The sequence below is a fragment of the Cucurbita moschata genome, unplaced genomic scaffold (genome assembly GCF_002738365.1).
Source record: "Cucurbita moschata cultivar Rifu unplaced genomic scaffold, Cmos_1.0 Cmo_Scf00032, whole genome shotgun sequence".
Classification (NCBI taxonomy): Eukaryota; Viridiplantae; Streptophyta; class Magnoliopsida; order Cucurbitales; family Cucurbitaceae; genus Cucurbita; species Cucurbita moschata.
In genome coordinates, this window is record NW_019268548.1 from 1,434,436 (window position 1) to 1,456,618 (window position 22,183).

Below are 22,183 nucleotides of genomic sequence, written 5' to 3' on the forward strand. Positions count from 1 at the left end.
TTATTTTTTTTTTTTTTTTTTTTGTCAACAATAAAATCCAACAAAGGATATTAATTAATTTGAGGATGAAAACTTTGAGGATGAAAACATGAAAGAAAGAAGCTGAGGTGTCATTAATGACCCACAAAAGGAAAACGCAAAAGATCATAGGAGACATTGACCAGTGAGAGGGTCCTTTGTAACTTTCATAAGAGCCATTGCTTATTGGTTGGATGATGAAGTAAACAATCCAGATGGATACAAGCGTTACATTAATTGTTATATAGACCCACAAGGTCGATTCAATAAATATTTTTAAAAATTATATTATAAATTTAGTATTTCAAGAATCAATTTTATGTCTTCATCCCTAAATTATCAAATTCATATGTAATAAAACTAAGACCAATTTATCACAAAATTAAAAATTTTAAAACTATACGAAACAAACACAAACCAAATGACATTTTTCACATGCATCCTCGAATAATGCTAAGATTAGTCGAGGACAAAAAGTTCATATCTTTACTCAAAAAAATAAAAGGAACAGCAACTTTTTTTCGTATAGGAACTTAGTTCAAGACGGTAGACATGTTGAAGATTGTTGAGAGGGAACCCCACATACGTTAATTAAATAAAAGATGAAAGATCATAAATTTATAAGTAAGGAATACTATCGGGAGACAAGTTTTGGTATTTATATGTATTTGGTTAGATGGTCATTGATTTGACTAAAAACTACAGTAATGCATATGTTTTTTTAACCTAGTTGGTTGCAGGAGGCATTGTAGCAGGAGTTATCCTTTCATGGAGGAACCCATCTTGTTTGTGATTTTCCAAGAATTAGTAGCTGTCTATCCAATGTCTATCCAACAAAGCAACTGAAAAAACGGTAAAGCCAGTTTTCTGAGCTCAACTTTTGTGTGTGTCAAAGATTCTATTTGAAATTCTGCACCATTTCAGATAATAGGGGAAATTTTGCTAACCCAAAGTGCCCACACAGAAACACAAAAGCAGAAATATGAACTCCTAACAAAGAAAATCCATCATATCTTTTCTTTGAAGTATTTTCTAAATGCTCAAATTTTAAAGCGGATTTTGATTTGTATTTTTTTTTTCCTTGCTTTTTGAAGACTTGGATGTATATAGCAATTCCAGTTTTGTTATATACTGGAGAGAGGGCTTTTAGAGCAATTCGATCTTGTTTGTACCAGGTGAAAGTCTTGAAGGTACTCCTACTTTACTTTCCTTTTGCTTTCAAATTTAGAGGAGATGAGAGCAACGACCTCAAATATGAGTATTTGACAACAGTTGTATGTTTATCATGTATTATATGCAGGCAAGGACTTAATTCAGGAAAAGTTTTATTTCTCCAATTGAGCAAACCAGAGAGATTCAAGTATGTATTAATTCAATGCCCTCAAATCTCCCCATTTGAATCGTAATACGTCCTAATGAGTTTCAGTCCTCTAAGTTCTAACAGCTATTCTCATTAATTCTTCACCACAAGAAACGCACCTCAGCGTGCATATCAGAAATCTGGGAGATTGGAGTAATGAGCTGTACAGCCTGTTTCACAAGGTAATTGTTGAAGGTGATTGGTGGGAGGGTTAAAATTTTACATTTATCTTAAAGCACCATCTTTCTTGCGCTATGGTTTAGTTCGTTAGATAATAAGTAAATAAAGTGTGATTTTTCATGAGAAAGATTATGAAGGAAAGAAGAGAGAGCTGATGTAAGTACTAGAAACATTCTCTTGGACTAGGTTGAGCATTATAAATTACTGCATAGAGGTTAAAAGGAGTCATGATCAGGCCCAATCTCAATTATACAATATGATTTATAGGGAATATCTCTTGGTTCAAAGGAGTACCCAAAAATATTCATTGATGGACCCTACGGTGCTGCTTCTCAAGACCTTGTCAAGTACAACCATGTGGTGCTAATTGGCCTGGGTATTGGAGCCACACCCTTCATGAGCGTCCTAAAAGATGCTCTAAACAGGTTAACTGAGACATGTGATGGTCATGCAAGACTTCTTCCCCCTATGATTTGATTTCTTCAATATCCTTCCACAACTTACCACCAACAAAGTTTGACTGTGGTTTAAAACTGAGTAGACTGACAAAGGAAGAGGCAGCCTAAGTACATCCAAAATTTATCTTTACTGGGCAAGAGAGCAAAGCTCCTTTGATTGGTTTAAAGATTTCATGAACGATTTAATACTTTCAGACCAAACTCAGGTAAAAGCCATATTACTAAATACTCTAGTCCTGCAAAATATGTTTTGAGATCTGCTGATTTGCTTTTTGTATATTTAAAGCATTCTAATGTCATGATGCTCTTAGTCAGCTGTAGAGATGCACAATTTCCTCACTAGTATATATCATGAAGGGGATGTAAGGTCTGTTCTAATAAGAGCAATTCAAGCCCTGCATTATACTCGAAGGGGCATGGACATTGTCTCCAAAACTCCTGTAAGTTTCCATTTACACTGCCTGAATCTAAGATAAAGTTATACCAATGGCTAGCTTACATTGTCTAAGAATTGAAAAAGGAATATCTGATTCCCATCATTTCCTGTTCTAAAATAAACAAACTTGGATCGCATAACTCACACATTCGATCTAGATGAAGAACAAAAGAGAAGTAAATGGAGAAATATACAAAGAGACACCAGAATGTAAAACTCTACGGTGGCTAGGTGGCTAGGATTTATTTATAGATGACTTCAAATAGTTACGGATAAGATAATAGAGAAGGTGGTTTGATTCTGAACAAGGGTTTTCTACGGTGGTCCTTCGGCATTGGCAAGAGAACTGAAGGAGCTATGCACCAAGTTCTCCACCAAAACCTCAACTAGATTTGTATTCCATAAGGAGAATTACTAGATTAACGTTGTTTTTCGAGTACAACAGCCAAATAAATAGGTATATGTACTACTTCACTCCAGCCAGAAATAATTCACAATAAATTGGTATATGCATGTGTTTTATTTCAATTGTAAATTGAAATAATTTAAAATTGCACCGCTTCCGCAGGTGGAAATGGCGGAACAGCCAAATAATAAATTATATCATTACGGTGTACTACTTCACTCCAGCCTCATCGCTATTAGTATCTAAAGAGGCTTAAGCGACGTTATCTCATATGCACTGATATATCAGTAAGTTCAAACAAATTTCAAGACATGGAATAAACTGAAAACAAAAAGAAACCAACTAGAAGTTCGATGAATGGTAAATTACTAAGCTCGGGCAGAAGAAACGTACCGAAGGCACCATCCAGACAATACGCTTGAATGTGCATCTCGTAATCATCAACCCAACGCTGCTCAGACAATCGCTTCTGACATATACCATAATACAACAAGAAGCATCACTAACCGGAAATAAAATAAAACAAGTAGAAGCGTGTTCAACTCTGGAGTTCATTTATGCAAATAATAGTTAAGAATCAGACCGATCCAATTAATCAACAATATAATCAGCTAAAACGGCCGGATGATTCTCCGTCCAATACGAAATCGCTCAATCGCTATTTAGGAAGACGATGAATAAGCTATAAGTTTCATGGAAAATTGAGAAGTTTAATTCATGCGATGGAGACATAGGATGCTACCTGTTACTGCGAGACGCACGAACATTCAGCCGAAGAACAGCTCAAGCAATTCAAATGCAGCAGCGGTGTAATGGCGTAGAGTGGAGAGCAGATAACTGACGGCCACCCGCCGAAGCGCGCGATTTTTCTATTGTGAAATGTCCCGCCATAAATAAAATGGGTAAAAGGTTCGTAAATAGAATTATTTTATTTTTTCTTTTTAATTTAATTTCAACCTTTTTATTTTAATCTTAAATACAATTAAAACCTCCTTTTATCAATCGAACTTTTCACTGTATACTAGGGTAAAAAGTTCGTAACTGAAATTTTATCTGAGCCCTAATTTTTTCCTGTTCAGAAACTCAATACTGAAACAAATGGCCACCATCTCCGCCGGAAAACTTTGAGCACCTCAAGCTCGCCCTCCGCATTTCGAATGGCGGCTCATTCCTCAACTTCCAGTAATAACCGAGCTTTGAGAACCGCAAATTCTAATCAGTTTTTTGGTGAGCTTTTTTGGATCTTACTTCTTCTAGCTGGAAATCGTTTGCTCAATGCGTTCCAGGTTTAATCGTTTACATTAATTACTATATTGAATTTACCAGTAGAGTATCAGTGGTAGTTTCGTGTGAAATGTAGGAAATGAGAATCAAACATGCTCGGATTTCTGAAAATTGGAATCTTACGGAAAAATCTACTGTGCCACACAAAGGAAGGATGGTGTAGAATCTTTCATCATGAAAAACTATTAGTAAAATAACAGAGATTTATGAATCGAGCGTTTGCTTCCCGAGTGCTTCATAGGTTTCGTGTATTGTTTGAAGCAGCAGAGAAGAAATTTAAATAGCTGCATAATCTTAGTGAATAATCAGCTTCTTAGTCTTGTAGCACAAGTAGTGAATTGCTATTAAATTTAAATGTATAGAGATGCTTTCTTACGAACATGCTATCTCTTCCTGCAGAATGGAGGGAGTTTGTATGGGGAGCTATAGCTGGAGCATTTGGAGAAGGAATAATGCACCCTATTGATACCATCAAGACTCGGATTCAAAGCCAGGCCATTCTATATGGAAGTCAAGTATGACGTATATGAGAGCTCATGAATTGTGTCTGTTGATGAAAATACCTTAATCTTATCTTCAGGATATCAGCTTGGTGAAAAATTAAAATTTCTTTCAACCACCATGTTTTTTGTCATAGGAAACTATCAATAAATTCAATCTTAATATTAAGGGTTTGCTGCGGCATTTAATCAATATAGATCCAGTCCCCCCTCTCCCTCCATTCCCCTGAAGACTGTCTATTTGGCAATTCCTAGCTCTAAAATTTGTTCACTGTTCATCAAATTTCTTTCAGAATCAAAAGAGCCTGTTGCATATGGTCCAATCAGTATGGAAAATTGACGGATTAAAGGGTAACCTTTTTTTTTTTTTTCACTATTGGCTAAAATTTTTGTCTCTTTACGTTCTCGTGTTATCGTAATAAGTTCAAATCTCTGTCACGTATTTGACTGTGCTGTATTATTTGGTTTTTATCCTCATCTAATAGCTGTTTAGGCTTTTATAGGGGCATAGCTCCCGGAGTTACTGGTTCACTTGCCACTGGAGCTACATATTTTGGTGTTATTGAATCCAGTAAGAAATGGATTGAAGAAAGACATCCTAACCTTGACGGTCACTGGGTTCATTTCATTGCTGGAGCAGTTGGTAAGCAATCCTGGGTGTTCCAAAAATCTCACTTTTGAGCCATGCCGCATCATGATCATTACTATACCCCTTTTGACAAAGTTCTGTACTGATGTATTTATCCTTGTTTCATTATTAACTAGTTAACGAGATTCAGTACACTATTTTCTTCACGTCATACATATTTTAGTTCAGCTATTACATTTTCTTGGACTCATAGATCATGTTTTATGCCTGAATGATGTAGTGTTTGCATATGTGAACGAGGGCTTTTCTTTTTCGTTTTGCAAAGACAGTGACCCAAGACATCGATAACTAGTGAACTTTATTTTATTTTTTGACTCAAACCTCCAATACTAACTATTGAAAATCAAAGCCTATGTGTGTGAAGATCACAATAATCTTTTACACGCTTCATGATGTCACTCTTTTCTTCCTTCTTTTTCCATTCAGGTGATACACTGGGTTCATTTGTATATGTTCCATGTGAAGTTATGAAGCAGCGAATGCAAGTTCAAGGCACTAGGTCATCTTGGAATTCTCTTCCCATGAAGAATAATATCTCTATGAATCCTGGTAGGCCAATGTATGGCTATTATTCAGGGATGTTCCAGGCTGGTCGTTCAATCTTGAAGGAACAAGGATTAAGAGGATTATATGCGGGGTCTGAACTCTGAACCAGATTTATTTATCTTTTGGATTTTTATAATTTTTGTAGTAAAACATACTGAAAGTGAAATATAATTCCTGCATGATTGTGACCCTCTCCCATGTATTGTTCCAGATATTGGTCTACACTTGCCAGGGATGTGCCGTTTGCTGGTCTAATGGTATATAAAATTCTGAATCTGTGTACCTTGTTTGAGTGTCTGACTCTTTCCCCGGATCGTTTTCGTCTGTATTGATTTTTCAGTTATGTATCTGCAGATATTATTGTCATGTTAGATCCCAAGTATAATTCTTAGTTGCTTATTGATAAATCTAGAAAAAAGATCTCATGAGCGCACACACACAATTCTGTATTTTTTATATTTTTTATATATGTATCAATTAAATGCATTAGTTAACACACTGCAGGTCATGTTTTATGAGGCGCTGAAGGATTTCACCGAGTTTGGGAAGCGAAGATGGATGCCTACTTCAGATGTTAATAGCTCCTTGGAAGGACTTGTGTTAGGGGGATTAGCTGGTGGTATGCATTTTGATAGCCCTTCATCATTACTAATTAAGTTATGTAGCTTTTAATTTTTCCTTTCCCTTAAACGTTCAATTTTATGATCGCATAATATATGGTTCTGAAATTGTTAGGTATGAGTGCTTATCTGACCACTCCCCTGGATGTGATAAAAACAAGAATACAAGTTCAGGGAACAACTTTAAGGTATCAGATGAGACTCAACCTGCTTGAATATGTTTTTTGTAGTGCAATTTCACTCTTTTATGACCAATGTTATCGACTTGGTAAACCTCGATTCAAGATGGTGATTATATGCAGTACTTTCTCTAAAATCTTAGGTATAATGGCTGGTTCGATGCGGTGAGAACTATCTGGCGGAGCGAGGGAACGAAGGGAATGTTTAGGGGTAGCATACCCAGAATCACATGGTATATTCCAGCTTCTGCTCTAACTTTTATGGCTGTGGAATTTCTGAGAGACCATTTCAATGAAAGATTGGATGTTAAATACAAAAACGAAGCTGCTACTTTATCAGTTGATAGAAGAGGAACATTACGAGAAGCAGCATTACCTGCTCGAGACTGAATTGAGTTTCGGTACATCATCGACTCTTGTCGAATTTTGCAGATAAACATTATATGTTTTCAGTACCAATCAATCAAGAGGATCATTAATCCATGACTTGGGGAGTGGTCTATGTTTATTATGTGAGAGACCCACAACCAAGACATCAAAAGCAAAAGAAATGAGTAGATAGACAATAATGTTAGTTATCCATCCTTGAGGTCCATGTTCCTTCATGTAATCTCAATTCTTTGGTTAGCTACACCCCACAGGTATTTTCTATACTTGGCTTTGGTTTTAATAAACAGGTATTAACTCCAATAGAGAAAAAAAAAAAAAAAAGGAGAAATAGTACACATTTGAGTGCTCTTTATGACCATGGAAGGTGTTACATGCTTTGAATCTTTAATTTAGGTATCCAACACATGAACTCTTGACTTTGGATATGATTCAAATTGTATAAAAGGGAATGTGAATCTTATTTTAATTCCATATTTTTGTTTTTAAGCTTTCAAAATGTTTAGAGGCTGAAATGTTTATTTTAGCCTCTAAAGTTTCAAATTTGTTCGGTTCTTAAATTTTGTAAACATCTATTTTGGTCCTTGAACTTCTTAAGAATTACTACTTTGGTCTTTACTTGTAACGGCTCGAGTCCAGTCCATCGTTAGTAGATATTGTCTTCTTTGGACTTTTTCGTTTTAGACTTTCCCTTAATGTTTTTAAAATATGCTAATAAAAGGTTAACGTTCACCCCAAAACTTTTAAGGCATCGATTAAAAATTCAAATTCAAATTGATAATTATATTAATTCTTTTTTTTTTTTTCGAAGTGAATTAATGTAAACTGCGATAATTAAATACATAGTAATAATAAAATTATTAAATTTGTGTGATTTTTCCTGAATGCAATAAATAATGATGGGAAAGATAATGTTTGTGGTGCATTAGTTTAATTATAATTTAAAAATAAAATAATAAAAGGACCTTCCGCGTATTGCAAAATATTTCTCAATTTGATACTTGATAGTGAAGGCTTCAACTTTCTGTATAAATATTGAATTCGATTTCGTCAGCTGAGCCAAAATCCCATAGCAGTAGAAGGAAGGAGAAGAATCCCTGATTGTGAGCCTGCCATGGCGTCCGGCAAGCGATGCCATTACGAGGTCCTCGGCCTCCACATCGACTGCACCGCCGACGAGATTCGATCGGCGTACCGGAAGCTAGCCCTCCAACGCCACCCCGATAAGCTCGTCCAGTCCGGTTTGTCACAATCTGATGCCACCGCTCAGTTTCAAGAGCTTCAGCACGCGTACGAGGTCCTCTCCGATCCTAAAGAACGCGCCTGGTACGACTCTCATCGTTCCCAAATCCTCTTTTCTGATGCCGGATCGGTTAATTCCAACTCTGTTGTTCCGAATCTATTTCCATTCTTCTCCAATACCGTTTATTCTGGCTATTCGGATTCTGGACGAGGGTTCTATAAGATTTATTCCGACATTTTTGACAAAATTTACGGGAATGAGATTAACTTCGCTAAGAAATTAGGATTGCGCTTGGATACCGTTCGCAATGCTCCGGTCATGGGGAATTTGGATGCTCCGTACACGCAGGTGACTGCGTTTTATAATTACTGGCTTGGATTTTGCACGGTTATGGATTTTTGCTGGGTTGATCAGTACGATGTCATGGCCGGTCCGAACCGGAAATCAAGGAGGCTAATGGAGGAGGATAACAAGAAGCTGAGGAAGAAGGCAAAGAGGGAGTACAATGAGACAGTAAGAGGTTTGGCCGAGTTTGTGAAGAAGAGGGATAAGAGAGTGACTGATATGGCTATGAAAAGGAACATAGAAATGGAGAAGAAGAAGGAAGAGGTGAGGGAAAGGAAAAAGAAGCTAGAGAGGGAGAAGATGGAGAAGCTTAAGGCATTCGAAGAACCGGATTGGGCAAAAGTTGAGGAAATTGAGGAGGATCCGGAAGATGAATCTGAGGAAGAGAAGAGAGCGAAAGAGCTGTACTGTGTTTTGTGTGGGAAAAAGTTCAAGAGTGAAAAGCAGTGGAAGAATCACGAACAGTCAAAAAAACACAAGGAGAAGGTTGCAGAGTTCAAGGAATCCCTTGACGACGAGGAAGAATCTGAAGAATTTGTTGATGAAGAACAAGATGAAAAAGAACCGACACTGCAGGATGATGGGATAGATAAACTAGGGGAGCAGTTCAAGGAAAGTTTTGACATTGAAGCAGAAGAAGCTGAAAGCGGGGAAGAACTTAGTGGGAGTGAATATTATGATGTTCGTGATGTTGATCAATCAGATATCGTTGCTGAGGAACTTGGATCCAATGATGACGACGACGAAACAGATATTCTTGAAGCAATGGCAGCTGGGCTGCGGAATAGGAAAAATGCAGCTTCATTGAATCAGCCTAAAGCTTCCTCAGATAAAGCTCATTTTGAAAATGAGAACGATGAGCCTAATCCATCGGAGTTCGAAAATGTTAGGAGGGGAGGAAACAATCGTCGAGCCAAAAAGAAGGGCAAGGGAAATGATGAAACTAGGAATGAAACCGAACCCAATTCTCAAAATGACAAAAACTACGGAGACAATACATCATATCAGCAGGATTCCCCTTCCAATTCGTTGGCTAAAGAACAAAGGAATTCAACTCAACCAGCTGATCGGAAAGCAGTCGCACAGAAGGACACAAAGACCAACACTAGGCACGCATCTAAAGGGAAGAAATCCAAGGTAATTGACATTCTGCAGAACTGAGTTCTAATTTCACCATTTATTTTAGCCATACTATCTGAGCTTATCCATATTGGCTGAATGTGAAAGATATCATGTATTCTTAAATTAAGGAAGTTGAACATCAGCTTGTTAAGCATCCATATTAGATTAATGTTCTACTTCCCTCTTGTTAGACTAATGATTATAGTGATTTCTGCTCACAAATTCTGATGATGTAAAATCTTAAACTTAGGCAACATCTAAGGATTCTGGCACTTCATGCGAAACATGTGGGGAGCAGTTTGAATCAAGGTAATCCTTGTTTAGAACTTCTAGTCTATCTTTCACCATCATATATCCTTTCATACCTTATAATAACACTAAGTTTTAGATTGACTGCACCAAATTGAAGAGGGTTTTTGATATATCATGACAGGAATAAACTGCATAAGCATTTGGGAGCCACAGGGCATGCTGCGTTAAAATATCGATGACAGAAGTTCGCATCAACATCCATTTTTGACAGTTCACAGGATTTTCAATCAAGTTCCATACCACATTCAATGAGAGTTTCAATTTTTAGCGACGACACAAATTGCAGAGCGACAGCACGACTTGTATGATGTGATTCCATGGCCGACCAAAGTACCTAATGAGAAGTAAGGAATATAATAGTATATACATATTCGTTGTCTATCCAGAAAGATGTTTGGAAACGATGTGATTCTTTACATTTCATCGTTCTACTGTAAACTGCAAGAATCCAATGGTTTAAACCTTGAGCTTTATTTAATAAAATCTAATACGATTCGAGTTGCTCTTACAAGCATAGGCCCCGTGTGGGAGGTCGACATAGTACCAGAAGAGACTAGCTATATATGTGATATAGAGAATTTAATTTATGAATATTTTGAATTGGTCAAAGCTTTATGCAGCTTCTTGATGTGCTTTTACCAAAAGTTTTCTGTCTGTTTTGTTTTACCAAGAAGGTTAACGGTTCGAGTCATTTTCCAGCCTCAAACAATCTGGGGTCTCTTTCCGATCTTGTACTGACACTGAATACCGACCCAATCTTGAAATATTTCTTAACCTTCACTATGATTTTAGTGGTAAAACTTAGCCTTGTTCGGCCTTGTTTTTCACTTGTTCAATACCGGTCTGCTAAACCAACCGTCGGTATAAAATTGTTTCATCTCTGCAGAGAGTCTTATTACTACACGCAAAGATGACACTATGTGTATATACATAAGGTAAAACTAAAAACAACCCAGAAAAGACAATCCATGCACCAATTTAATTACCACAAAGTAACAAACTACAGAATAAAGAGCATGTCAGAGTGAGTTCATCAACTAATGGTCTCTCCTAATTTCATAAATAAAGAACAGGAAGGTTGCAAACGAGGGGATTGCGCTTACAGTGGCTTAGTTACGGCCTTCTGAATGTAAACCAAAGCTTCCTCTTTCGAAAGTGGTCCTTCTGCAAGGCCTTTAACAAGGGTATCAACGTACCCTTTGGCTGGTGCACAGAGAGGAACCTTTCCAGATTTGAAGTCTTCCATATCCAAATGCGAACATCTGAAATCAAATGGAAGTACATAATATTACTACTAAATGGTTGTTCTTACATGACTTAAATTGCACACAACGATAACGAGATTCGAGGCGTACGTCATAGTTACTATCGGAAGTTCCTGTTCTTTCCCCAAGTATACAAGGTTGTGGTACCATCCTTGCTGCAAAATAATTCAAGCATTGTTTAAGAAACGATCAAGAAACGAATTTGCTTTCATAGGAGAGAGGCTAGATAGTTTACATACCCCAGTTGAAATCTCAATAGATGTGGAAGCGTTGCCTGTGAGTTTGTTCAAATTAGCTATATCCAATAAAGGGTTATCAGAAAGGAAGCCACTCCCACTGTTTTCTTGATACAAAACATCGTTGAATTGCTCTAGCCTGTAAAGAGAAGATCCAGAACAAGAATTAAAAGATAAATTTAAGATTTTGTGCTAGAAAACATGAGTTCGAGGGGATCGGAGGATCCCGTAGTTGAAAACATTAGGAGAACAAGAAGCTAATGATATTAACTCACGTTATTCTATACAAGCACAAGAAAGATTTCTCATCACTGTTGCTTTCAGGATGAAGAAAAGCAGCTCCTCCTTGGCCCCATGTATTGGTATATTCATGGCCGAAAAATAGACGGCGAGGAAAAGTTTTCCACAGCATCCCTTTTGGTGGTGTCTTATCCATTGAACCCGTACACGGTTTTTTCATACCCTCAACCTAAAAGTTTCTCTTCCAATGTTAGACGAGAAACGAGTAAATTTAAACAAGAAAAAGAGGGAAAACAAGGAGTGACTCTTCACAGAACCGGATACACATTCTCAAAATGTGAGATCTCACATCGGTTGGGGAGGAGAACGAAACACCCTTTATAAGTAGCAGACACGTTTTAAAGCCTTGAGGGGAAGCCTGAAAGGGAAAGCCCAAAAAGGACAATATCTGCTAGCGGTGGGCTTGGACCGTTACACACAATGTTAATAATGTTCCATATAGAGATAACTGACATATATGGGCACTTTCACTCTCTAGAACATATCAAGTTCATATTTGGTAGCAAAACACGAACTCGGTTTTTCACTTCTCCTGATAATACTTTCACTCCTAAGTTCGTTTTTTCAAGATAAAGGCAAGGCATAATACAGACCGTTCACCAAGCAAAAGCTTGAAAGTGATGACTGACATGATTTTACGACGATCATACGTTGTAGTTATCCAAGATTATTCAAAGAAAAGTACTGCAGACACAGATGAAGAAGTCGAACCTGTCCTCCTTTGATATAACAGAGGAATCTTGGGCGCCACATATTTGATCCAAATGAAGCATACCAGATATCAGTTTTTGAGAGCTCCAATCTCCAAGGGATAGTAACATTAACCGCTTGACCTGTGTTTTGGTGAAAACCATTGTAATGTTTCTTTGGACATGAATCAAAACTAAATGATATAAAGAACATGGATTTGAAAAGATAATCTCAGTGCTCTTTACCCTGACTGTCTTCCTTAACTTCCACTTGTGAAAGTGTGATACCCTGAAGAATTTCCTCGAGGCTTTTTAATCGAGAATCGGAAGCTTCATCCTCCGAATCAGAGCTTGAAAGCAATACCTCCTGGAAAAGTTAAAGAAAAAATTTAGCAGGATTATCACGTGGAGTAACGCATCGACATACTAACCCCTTCCTTTAATATACATACATACACATGTATAGATAGCAATTCATAACAGATCCCAACAAATATGTATAGACAATAGTAAAAGGCTAGGATACAAGGGATTACCGGGACTGGCACTTTTTTACTGGTTAAATTATCTGGTAGTTCTTCCGAAAGCATTGGCCAAAAAGGACTCAATTCTCGGCGAACCTGGCGAGAATCACGAGGTTTTTATAGACAAGATGTTAATTGTATTGCTAATAGTACTTGTGAAACAGAAACAATGGAAGAGTGAGCTTACTGCTTGGATCACTCGCCATGTTGACTCAAATGGACAAGTCTCTGAAGAATTGTTCATAGTTCTTCCATCAACCAGAAGTTCCGCACAGGCAAGCATTGAAGTTGCTATAGAATCAAGATTATATCCCCCTTCCAATGCCAATACAATCTTTCCTTGACCAAGATTCATCAACTGGAGAAGTGGGTAACAGTGCTACCATCAAAGGTTCATGTATTTGTTCTTATAGAAAACATTAAAACTAGTCCTTAAGTTTTGGTACTAATTGTATGTCAGAAATGCAACAACATTCAACAAACAAACTACCCTTGTGATGATTTAAAACAAATCCAAAATAGGAAAGAACTGAACACTTGCCTTTTTCAACATAATTGAGTATCCATACGGTGTGACACAGCAACCACCTAGAGGATCTCCAACAGCTGTTCCGAACATGAAATAATTTTTTATACGTGTCTTCGTTTAATAAGTACCTCTTCCATCATGACACAATAATCGTCGATAAAAGTAAAACTGAGATCAAATCTTTCAAGAAATATGTCCTAAATATAAAAAGAATTTTATCATCTCAGGGTTAGTGGCATCAGACCTGCATCAAATCCGGCAGAGACTATGATCATGTCAGGACTATATTCCTTAGCAACCGGAAGCAAGACATGGTCCCAAACAGCTAGGTAATCAGCATCCCGACATTGTCCATTCTCCCAAGGGACATTTATATTATATCCTGCGCCTGGTCCTTCTCCAACCATGGTATAGTAACCATCATCTGTGGCGGGATAAAAACTTCCGAACTCGTGCCTGTGTTTATAAAATAAGTTGGCACGTTATTTGTGAAAGCGATCATAACTCAGATAGGATATCAAAACCACGCTTCATGACCCAATAGCCAATGTTCCATGTAACCAAAAAAACATAACAAAAATAGTAAAAGGTAAAATGTTTTGACACACTAAAATGGGCACTATTAGGAAATCTGACCATGAAACGAGAGAAAGTTACGAGATTTTGGATGTTGGATGTAACAGCTCAAGTCCACTGCTAGCAGATTTATCCTCTTTGGGTTTTCCCTTTCGGACTTTTCCTCAAGATTTTTAAAACGCGTCTAGCTAGGAAAAGGTTTCCACACCCTTATAAAGAATGTTTTGTTCCCCTCTCCAACCGATGGTGAATGTGCCAAGCTTCAAAATGTAACTTTCTTTGAGAATTTTTTGTAATAACCCTCTTTTAGTTATTAAACCATTGGAGTGTGCTTTTATGTGAACTCGTAGGCGTTTCTGTGAGGGTGCTTTATCCTCCCTTAATACCAGGTCACCCTCTCCCTTCTTGAACTTGGTCTCGCTTCTTTGCTCTATGCCCTCTAAGGTGTACATTTTGTCTAACACGCTTCCTAGAGTTGAGAGAGAGCGTAAAAGGAATATTCAAGAAAACACCAACACCCTCACCCGACCTACCGGTGAACGGAGAAGAACAAAACACGGGGATCCCTCCAGAACATCTTTTGTGTTGCATTGCCATGATGAACATCCCAATCAACAATTAATATCTTCTTAATACCCAAATCTAGCTGCATCATGAAAGACAACGACCAAATGAAGTCAAAACTAACGAAATAGAAAAGGAAAATCGAAATAAATCCGAACTTGTAAGCATTTTCTGGTAGGAACTTCAGAATAACAAAGCACAGGATCATATAATTAGCCATAAACATTAGTTTGAACATAATTGGAATGGGGTCTTACTCGTTCATTCAAAATAAAGCTTGCTGCCACAGCTATATTGTTGAACAAACAGAACCCCATAGCTTCATCATGTTCGGCATGATGACCCGGTGGCCTCACAATGGCAATTCCGGAATCTAAATCTCCTTGAGCTACTCTTTCAGCAACCTTAACAAAATAAAGACATTTCAGTCACTTAGCATACACAGAGGACCAATTTCAACGTGCAACTACGAAAAATTCATGCGTATATTACATCTATGACAGAGCCAGCAGCTAGATAAGCAGCTTCTGATGATCCTTTATTAAAGTATATGGAGTTAAGTTGTGCGGCAATCTTATCTCTTCGTGAATCAAACTCTTTGGAGCTTATATTCTTAATCAAGTCAACATGATTTTTGGAGTGTACTGCCAAAATATGCTTATCTTCTGCTTCTTTCCCATTCAAGACCACACACCTGAAGAGGAAACAAGCCAGTTTAACTATTTATCCAAGAAACAGAATCAAACTATCTCAAACAAAAAATTCTGAAAATTAGAAACAGCCAACATAAGAACGAGTTGCCACTAAGACTACGAAGCAAGAAGGAACTCATAGATTCCAGGAAAGTATCAATTATCACGTGAAGTTACTGTATCAAGAATAATGAAATGAATACACTTCCTTCACTATACATGCATTCGAGGAAGTCAGCAAGAGATTCTTTTCGGATAATCAAGAAACTCTTGGGCCATTACAAATGATATCAGGCCCAAACACCGAAAGATGTGCCAGCAAGGAGGCTAAACCCCTAAAGAGGGTGGACATGAAGTGATGTGTTAGCAAGGACACTGGGCCCAAAAGGGGGTGGATTTGGTGGGGTTTCACATCAATTGGAGAAAGGAATGAGTGCTAACGAGGATGAGATCCCACGTCGATTGGGGAGGAGAACAAAACACCCTTTATATTGAAAACCTTGAGAGGAAGTCCGAAAGGGAAAGCTGAAAAGGACAATATCCATGGGTTTGGGCCGTTACGAATCGTCCTCTTGGGTGAACTATCTCAGGAAACCATAATTTGGCCACGAAAAGACAAATATGATATGGCACAGAGCTCCATTTTAGAAGAATCTAACCCAATTCTCCACTTCTTTTCGATTACCATGGCAACGCTACACACAGCACAAAACAAATACACAACAGGAAAAGTGCTAAATAAAAGAAATAAAAACGATCATGCCTCTGAAGAATGCCGGAGCTCTGTAGCTTGTTCCAAATGGCCCTAATTCGATTGGGATTCTCAGGATGGTAATCTCCGTCGGGCGTGTGATGCTTGCACATCCTCTCGTCGTACAAAACCCCTACCCTCCGCGAATCGCCATTGCCTCCGTCGAATTTCCTAGGTCCAGAGCCATGCACGTCCATTCTCCAAAAAAAGAAAGAAAAATCTAACCAGCAAAGTCCCAAAACTGACGAAAACTTTCCGAAATTGAATTTCGCAGTAGGCTAGCGGCCTTGCCGAAGTGCCGGAGCGCCGTCACTCAGATCGAGATCGACGAATCGCCCGCCGGAGAATACAGAACAGATTGGTCTCACTGCCCAATCAAATCCACTCGCTAGTCAGCTAAGTCAACCAGTAACTACTGTGATCGTGAGTCGGAACAGTTGAAACAAAATCTCCAAAAAAATAGATATTTCGCCTTTTTACCAATAAAAATATATATATATAATACTTTATACATTCAGAAGGTTACAACTCGAACTAACTAGGATGAAAATGGCATTTAAATTATTTTTCAATTTATAAATATCGAGAAAAAATCTAAATTGAATTTAGGGCTATTTTTTGTATTATTTTTTGTATTTATAAGAAATTAATAATGGTTTATTGTTATTAGGCTAAATTTAAATTAAAATATATATATATTATAGATTTTTTAAAAAATTATTAGAACGTAATATTAAAATTTTATTTTTAGACATCATATTCATATAACATTTGCTACACATATTATATTTATTTATTTATTTATTGGTTTATTAGAGCTTTTTACAATATTTTCACCTAGTAAGAATATAAAACTTTAGAATAACTACTTTTTAATAAATACTAAATAAAAAAGAATGAGAACTCGATACCTCAAAATAAATCACTGTTGTATGAGTACAAAGAATATTATTTTTAAGTCCATTCGATCCCTCCAATTTATTCCTAATTCAACCCTAAATTTAAAATGTTGAACTTCATTCTTTTATTTACCATTAAAGATCTATTAAAATAACGATATTGTGTAGAAGACGATCGAAATAGCTTGATTGATAGAACACTTTTATTCTATTATTTACAATTGAAGATCTATTACGATCACGATAGCTTGATTGATAGAACACTTATATTTTGTTATTTATCGTTGAAGATCTATTAAAATAAGAATAATGTATAAAATATGAACGGGATTTCTCGATTGATAGAACACCGATTTAATCCATACATCGCAAATTTTATATACTTATTAATTAAAAAATATATATATATTTTTCAATCATTCTAACCAGTTTTGGCATTTATCATTTACTATAACAAAAAAAATCAAATAGAAAATATTAAAATGACATCATAATTAATCAGTTCCCATCATTCATCAATTAGAAAATATTTAACCCTTCACTCAAATAATTCCACATTAAATTATTCAATTTTGAATTAAAAAAGAAAAAAAAAAAGAAAAAAAAGAAAAAACATTTGATGAACATGGTAAGTAGATCTGGTAAAGTTAAAAAGAAATGTTCTGTGGGTCCCACTAGAGTATGAAGAAAAGTCCATCCAAAACAAGCAATGTGGAGGCCAACTTTTTCCCATTTTGTTTTTGGCATCAAGTGGTGAGGGAGAGACTTAAGTGGACGAAAGAACAAATTTAAAAAAACAAAGCTGTCTAAGACCAGAACCAGTAGTACAGCAAGAACAGGAACATCACATGCTACCCACCCTGCATTCCTCTCACAACGATTCCAATAAATAAAAGAAACTGCATCAAGCCATATGCCCACAGAACAAGAGAGTGAACAAATAAGCTACTGCATTGGCAATTAGAGTGAGTTTGAGTCTTGATCCACTGTCACTGTAGTCGGAGTTCATCCCGCCGACGCCTGATGGTCCTAAACTGTTGCTTCCACTGCTGTAGCCATTCCCTCCGATGACGCCGGTGGGGGTTGTAGAACCAAATGGAGTATTGGTTGTGGGAGTTGATCCAGTGCCCGGGCTGGTGGTGGTTGGTGTTCCAGTTACTGGAACAGTGCCACTGTTTACGGGGCTGCAACAGCAGATTACCAAAAATAAGATGAATCCCATTTTAGATAAAGATATTACAACAGCAGATAACACATTGGTTTTTAGTTTACTCACGATCTGTTGAATTCTATGCCAAATTTCAGAAACATAATGTTAATCAGTTCTGAAAGGTTTGGATTCATTAATGTAGTAATGGTCAGCTTTTCGTTTTCCAATCCATAATGAAGATGAAGAAAAGTTGTCATCATTTGTTAAGGATCTAGAGATAATCTCATCAAGTGACCAGTTTTCGACTAGAGCATTTCAAATTAGATTCAAGAGAGAAGACAAAGTGTTCCTCCCCCAAGAAAATGAACTGCTTCTTCACCCACATGTGAAACCCTTTTTCCAAAAATCATGGTCTGCCCAGGCTTGGCTTTCGAGGCATTAAAATGTGGCTCAAATCTCAATAATTTACTCATCTCGAGGAGCAACATAAATCTGATCATCACTATGAAAAAACTCCATTTTCATCCGAGCATTTACTTTCGGATAAATGTATTTACCAGTGTGGAGTAATTATATGTGACGGTGACAATTATCACATCTTGAGTGAAAGTGAAAAGTTGAAAAACGCAGGCAGGGAAGAAGCCAGAAAAAATGATCATGAAATTACAAATAGTCAATTGACGAAAAGAGTATCTATAATTACGGCACAATGGGATGATGGCGAATCTAATTGCAAAACTCTATTTTCCAATAGTATCTATCTATGACTATCGGAAGCCAACTTTATTTTTTGTTAAGTTTCTGACTAACAAGATGCTCTAATCCTGTTAAAGTAAAAAGGCTCAAAGTTCTATTCAAATGAAAATAAAACACAAAATGAAGTAAAAATACTCTTAATATTATGCTCACGTACAAGATTAAAGTGGATAAGAAATCCAAGTGAAACTCACAAAAAAATCATGCTGTTATTTCATTTCAAAGAGATGGAGTTCACTAAATAAGAAAATAAGAATGAGATTTTGAGTCTAGCCATGGATTTGGGAGAAAGCAGAGAAAATCTTATTCTAATAAAGCGATTGCCAGATATTGAAATGGGAAGAAATTATTACTATTCCTACCATTCTTTTTTTTTTTTCTTTTTTTCAAATAAACATGGTGGAAGTAGGTGCAGAAGTATACCTGGCGCTAGAAGGATAAACGCAGCCTGTAATGCCTGAGAAAACACCAAGAAATTTATAAATAAAAAAATAAAAAGAATCAGATTCCATTTCTGAACATGATAAGAAATATGAAAACAAAACATATTAATTTAGAAGCTGAAATAGATGGCCAAGGAACTTCGATAGATTGCCAAAAATGTTCAAATTTGTGGCATATACTAGAATCCGAGTAAGTTCTGTGAGGTGTTTGTTTCCATTTTTTCCTTTCTTAAAAGTTAATCAGATCATAACTGACTGAACCTTCTCTTATTTAGAAGGAACTAGAGAAAAACATGTGGTTGTAGACAGCGAAATCTTACTGGGGTCAGTAGTGGTGACCATGGCTGTGCCAGAAAAATCACAGGAACCAGGAGCTTGACCCTTCCTCTGAAAGTAGCTGTTAGCAGCATAGGAACAATGGGCCTTGACCGTGTCGGGAGCGAAACAGCCCCCCTTTTGATGAATAGGGAGACAGTCAGCCCCAGCTCCACAAGCATAGTCAATTGTCTTCTGGAGAGCAGTATCACCTATTCCGTCCTTGCAAACGCACCATGTTGCACCTACAAGTTCCAGAAGCCACCATTTCAAGAGAGAGCAGAAGGAACAAAGAACTTACGAAGAAACAGAAGAAAATAAACGAAACACAACGAGATCTACACATCTATAAGAAACTTCAAAAGTACTGGAAACTCACTCCCAGAACTTTTAAGCCCCTTATCCATCCAAAAAGAACCACAAATTTCAAACTAAAAAAGAAAGCTCTCTTTTAAACAAAAGAACAATGACTACATAAAGATGACCATAACTAGAAGATCTATAGACACATATCTGTAGAGATGGTTAATGCACATTTGAATAGCCTTTAAAGATGGCTGACAAGCAAAAGGCTCGAATCAGCGAAAAGATTATTGAGAAGTCAAACTAAAAGGAGTAAAAGAAAACCCAGTATAGAAACGCAAGGAGCTTACTTGAATGGCCAGTCATGGCCAGAATAAGAAGCCCAATAGCTAAAACAGGCATAACCCAAGACATGATTACAAAGCTCAGAGATAGTGGCCAGAAGAAGGCTCTCACGGCCACACACACAAGCAGAAAGAGAGAAGTGTAGAGAAAAGGAGAGAGTCTGTGAGAGTGGAAATGTAAAGTATCCTGAAGGGGAAGGGGTCTGTTCGATACAAAATAAAGGCAGTGGCTTTTCAGAGGGTAATGTAAACGATGGCATCTATGAGAGTGGCCCACTTTCGTATTTTCTAGCTAGTGCACTTTCTGCGCCTTGTTAACAACTAGTAGGCTCGTGACAAACCAACAACTTCAATTTCTCGACTCAGAGAAGCTCAGAACATGTTAAAATAAACAAAGGTTCAACCAAATAGAGCTGTTTCATCACAGTTGCTAAAAGGGGGAAAAATGGAATTGGCAAGCTATTCAAGTGCAATTTGAAACTCAAGTTCTTTAGTCGAATTCAAATCGAACTTCGATTCACCTAATTGCTTTATTCAGAACCACTTCCAAACACTCCGATTCTGTAGTCAAGTTCTTAAGTGCAATTTGAAACTCACGTTCTTTACTCGAATTCAAATCGAACTTCAATTCACCTAATTGCTTTAGTCAGAACCATTCCAAACACACCGATTTCGTGGGTAAAATTATCCACAAATCCATTCCCCTCTTTCACCGAAAGGAAATAACGATTAATTACACAAACACGAAACAAAAAGGAATCAGAATAAAAATCAATCAATATTCCCAATGCTGGCGCTAACCGATTGAAATGATTATTTTAATGTACAAAACACAATTTACAATAATATAATCCAGAGCCAAATCTTCGTGAGAGAATTTCTCGAACAATACAGCTTACCTTTTCTTGAGAAACGGGGGGATTTCTCTTGCTTCTTCTCAACGGCTTAAGTGAAACATGAACTAATGCGCCTAGAAAAACACCAAAAGAAGTCACCGAGGACTTGATCGGCGGCCTTGAACGCTTGGATGAGTTCTCTTTGAGGAAGCTGCCAGAGGCGACATTATTAAATTTCACTGGTACCGCCAAACTCGGGAGATGAAAGGCGCCGGCGGGAAGCCTGTAATCGGAGAAGGGAGAAGAGAGTATATTATAATATTAAATTTTGAGTTTTCTGAAATTATATTAAATATTATATTATAAATTTATTTATTAGAGTATTTTATTTTATTTTTGGTAAAAAAAATATATAAAAAATTATTTGAAAGGAATATTTTTATAAAAAATGGTAAAAAGAATCTAAAGAGGGCTCGGCCCAATATAATCAACCAGAAGGATCCAGTAGTACACAATAATTGGGCCGATAGGCCCAATAAGATTGGGCCCACTTTGGCAAATGCACGTAGCTAATTAGGGTCTAATAAATTAATATATATATATTTTTGAGTACGTAGTTATTTCAATGATGTTCATTAAGCACTACTGTGTTCTCAAACGGGTCAAATAGCGACCCGATCCGCAATACTGTATCTGCACCGTTGATTTTTCTAGTAGACATCTCAACCGTTCAGTCGTTCCCTTTATATACCTATCCTCCCCGCCAACAATTCTTAGGGTTCTCTAGGGTTTTTGGTTTCCCATACTCGGTTGGAAGTGCCCTTACTCATATTCTTCTTGCGTTTCTACAGGTTTTAGTCTTCATAAATCTGAATCTGAACGTTTAATTTGCTTTTACCGTGGATTCAACTACGATTGTTTTTTTTTTTTTTTTTTTTTTTTTTTTTTTTTTTTTTTTTTTTTTTT

The 22,183-nt window shown here is 37.0% G+C and overlaps 7 protein-coding genes across 8 annotated transcripts in view; 4 read left to right on the forward strand and 3 right to left on the reverse strand.

Moving 5' to 3' along the window:
- Positions 1–3,744, reverse strand: part of LOC111430091 — a 9,588-nt gene extending 5,844 nt beyond the window's left edge. Inside the window, exons 1-2 of the mRNA XM_023066243.1 lie at positions 3,601–3,744; positions 3,252–3,327 (exon numbers count right to left, since the gene is read on the reverse strand). The gene's annotated coding sequence lies outside the window, so the exon portion shown is untranslated. The remainder of the gene's footprint in view (positions 1–3,251; positions 3,328–3,600) is intronic.
- Positions 1,119–3,244, forward strand: LOC111429677 (respiratory burst oxidase homolog protein F-like). Its single transcript, XM_023065619.1, has 4 exons — positions 1,119–1,208; positions 1,826–2,008; positions 2,100–2,222; positions 2,328–3,244. The coding sequence occupies exons 1-4, from the start codon at positions 1,119–1,121 to the stop codon at positions 2,490–2,492; spliced, it is 561 nt and encodes a 186-aa protein (XP_022921387.1). The 3' UTR covers positions 2,493–3,244.
- A 271-nt stretch (positions 3,745–4,015) lies between the features above and the next one.
- On the forward strand, positions 4,016–7,287 carry LOC111464974 (mitochondrial substrate carrier family protein E-like). Its single transcript, XM_023109258.1, has 9 exons — positions 4,016–4,085; positions 4,542–4,657; positions 4,936–4,993; positions 5,136–5,285; positions 5,718–5,928; positions 6,049–6,094; positions 6,342–6,456; positions 6,573–6,645; positions 6,780–7,287. The coding sequence occupies exons 1-9, from the start codon at positions 4,016–4,018 to the stop codon at positions 7,024–7,026; spliced, it is 1,086 nt and encodes a 361-aa protein (XP_022965026.1). The 3' UTR covers positions 7,027–7,287.
- Positions 7,288–8,059: 772 nt separating this feature from the next.
- LOC111429855 (DNAJ protein JJJ1 homolog) lies at positions 8,060–10,553 on the forward strand. Of its 2 annotated transcripts, XM_023065901.1 has the most exons (4): positions 8,060–9,748; positions 9,984–10,042; positions 10,167–10,240; positions 10,286–10,553. In XM_023065901.1, exons 1-3 carry the CDS (start codon positions 8,138–8,140, stop codon positions 10,222–10,224), a joined length of 1,728 nt encoding a protein of 575 aa, XP_022921669.1. In that variant the 5' UTR covers positions 8,060–8,137; the 3' UTR covers positions 10,225–10,240; positions 10,286–10,553. The 2 variants fall into 2 exon arrangements, with proteins under 2 accessions (XP_022921669.1, XP_022921668.1); XM_023065900.1 differs by having other exon boundaries at positions 8,061–9,748; positions 10,167–10,553.
- A 441-nt stretch (positions 10,554–10,994) lies between these two features.
- On the reverse strand, positions 10,995–16,642 carry LOC111429854 (histone deacetylase 5). The gene is made up of 14 exons (XM_023065899.1): positions 16,184–16,642; positions 15,221–15,422; positions 14,986–15,132; positions 14,698–14,810; positions 13,833–14,044; positions 13,601–13,665; positions 13,247–13,417; positions 13,072–13,155; positions 12,782–12,902; positions 12,558–12,679; positions 11,822–12,015; positions 11,550–11,685; positions 11,401–11,465; positions 10,995–11,307 (listed from the first exon to the last, which is right to left on the reverse strand). Exons 1-14 carry the CDS (start codon positions 16,366–16,368, stop codon positions 11,145–11,147), a joined length of 1,980 nt encoding a protein of 659 aa, XP_022921667.1. The 5' UTR covers positions 16,369–16,642; the 3' UTR covers positions 10,995–11,144.
- Positions 16,643–17,690: 1,048 nt separating this feature from the next.
- Positions 17,691–20,614, reverse strand: LOC111430147 (PLASMODESMATA CALLOSE-BINDING PROTEIN 3-like). Its single transcript, XM_023066326.1, has 4 exons — positions 20,388–20,614; positions 19,740–19,979; positions 19,400–19,433; positions 17,691–18,254 (listed from the first exon to the last, which is right to left on the reverse strand). The coding sequence occupies exons 1-4, from the start codon at positions 20,449–20,451 to the stop codon at positions 17,975–17,977; spliced, it is 618 nt and encodes a 205-aa protein (XP_022922094.1). The 5' UTR covers positions 20,452–20,614; the 3' UTR covers positions 17,691–17,974.
- A 1,300-nt stretch (positions 20,615–21,914) lies between these two features.
- The window catches only part of LOC111429958 (40S ribosomal protein S7-1-like), a 3,021-nt gene continuing 2,752 nt past the window's right edge, over positions 21,915–22,183 (forward strand). Inside the window, exon 1 of the mRNA XM_023066050.1 lies at positions 21,915–22,068. The gene's annotated coding sequence lies outside the window, so the exon portion shown is untranslated. The remainder of the gene's footprint in view (positions 22,069–22,183) is intronic.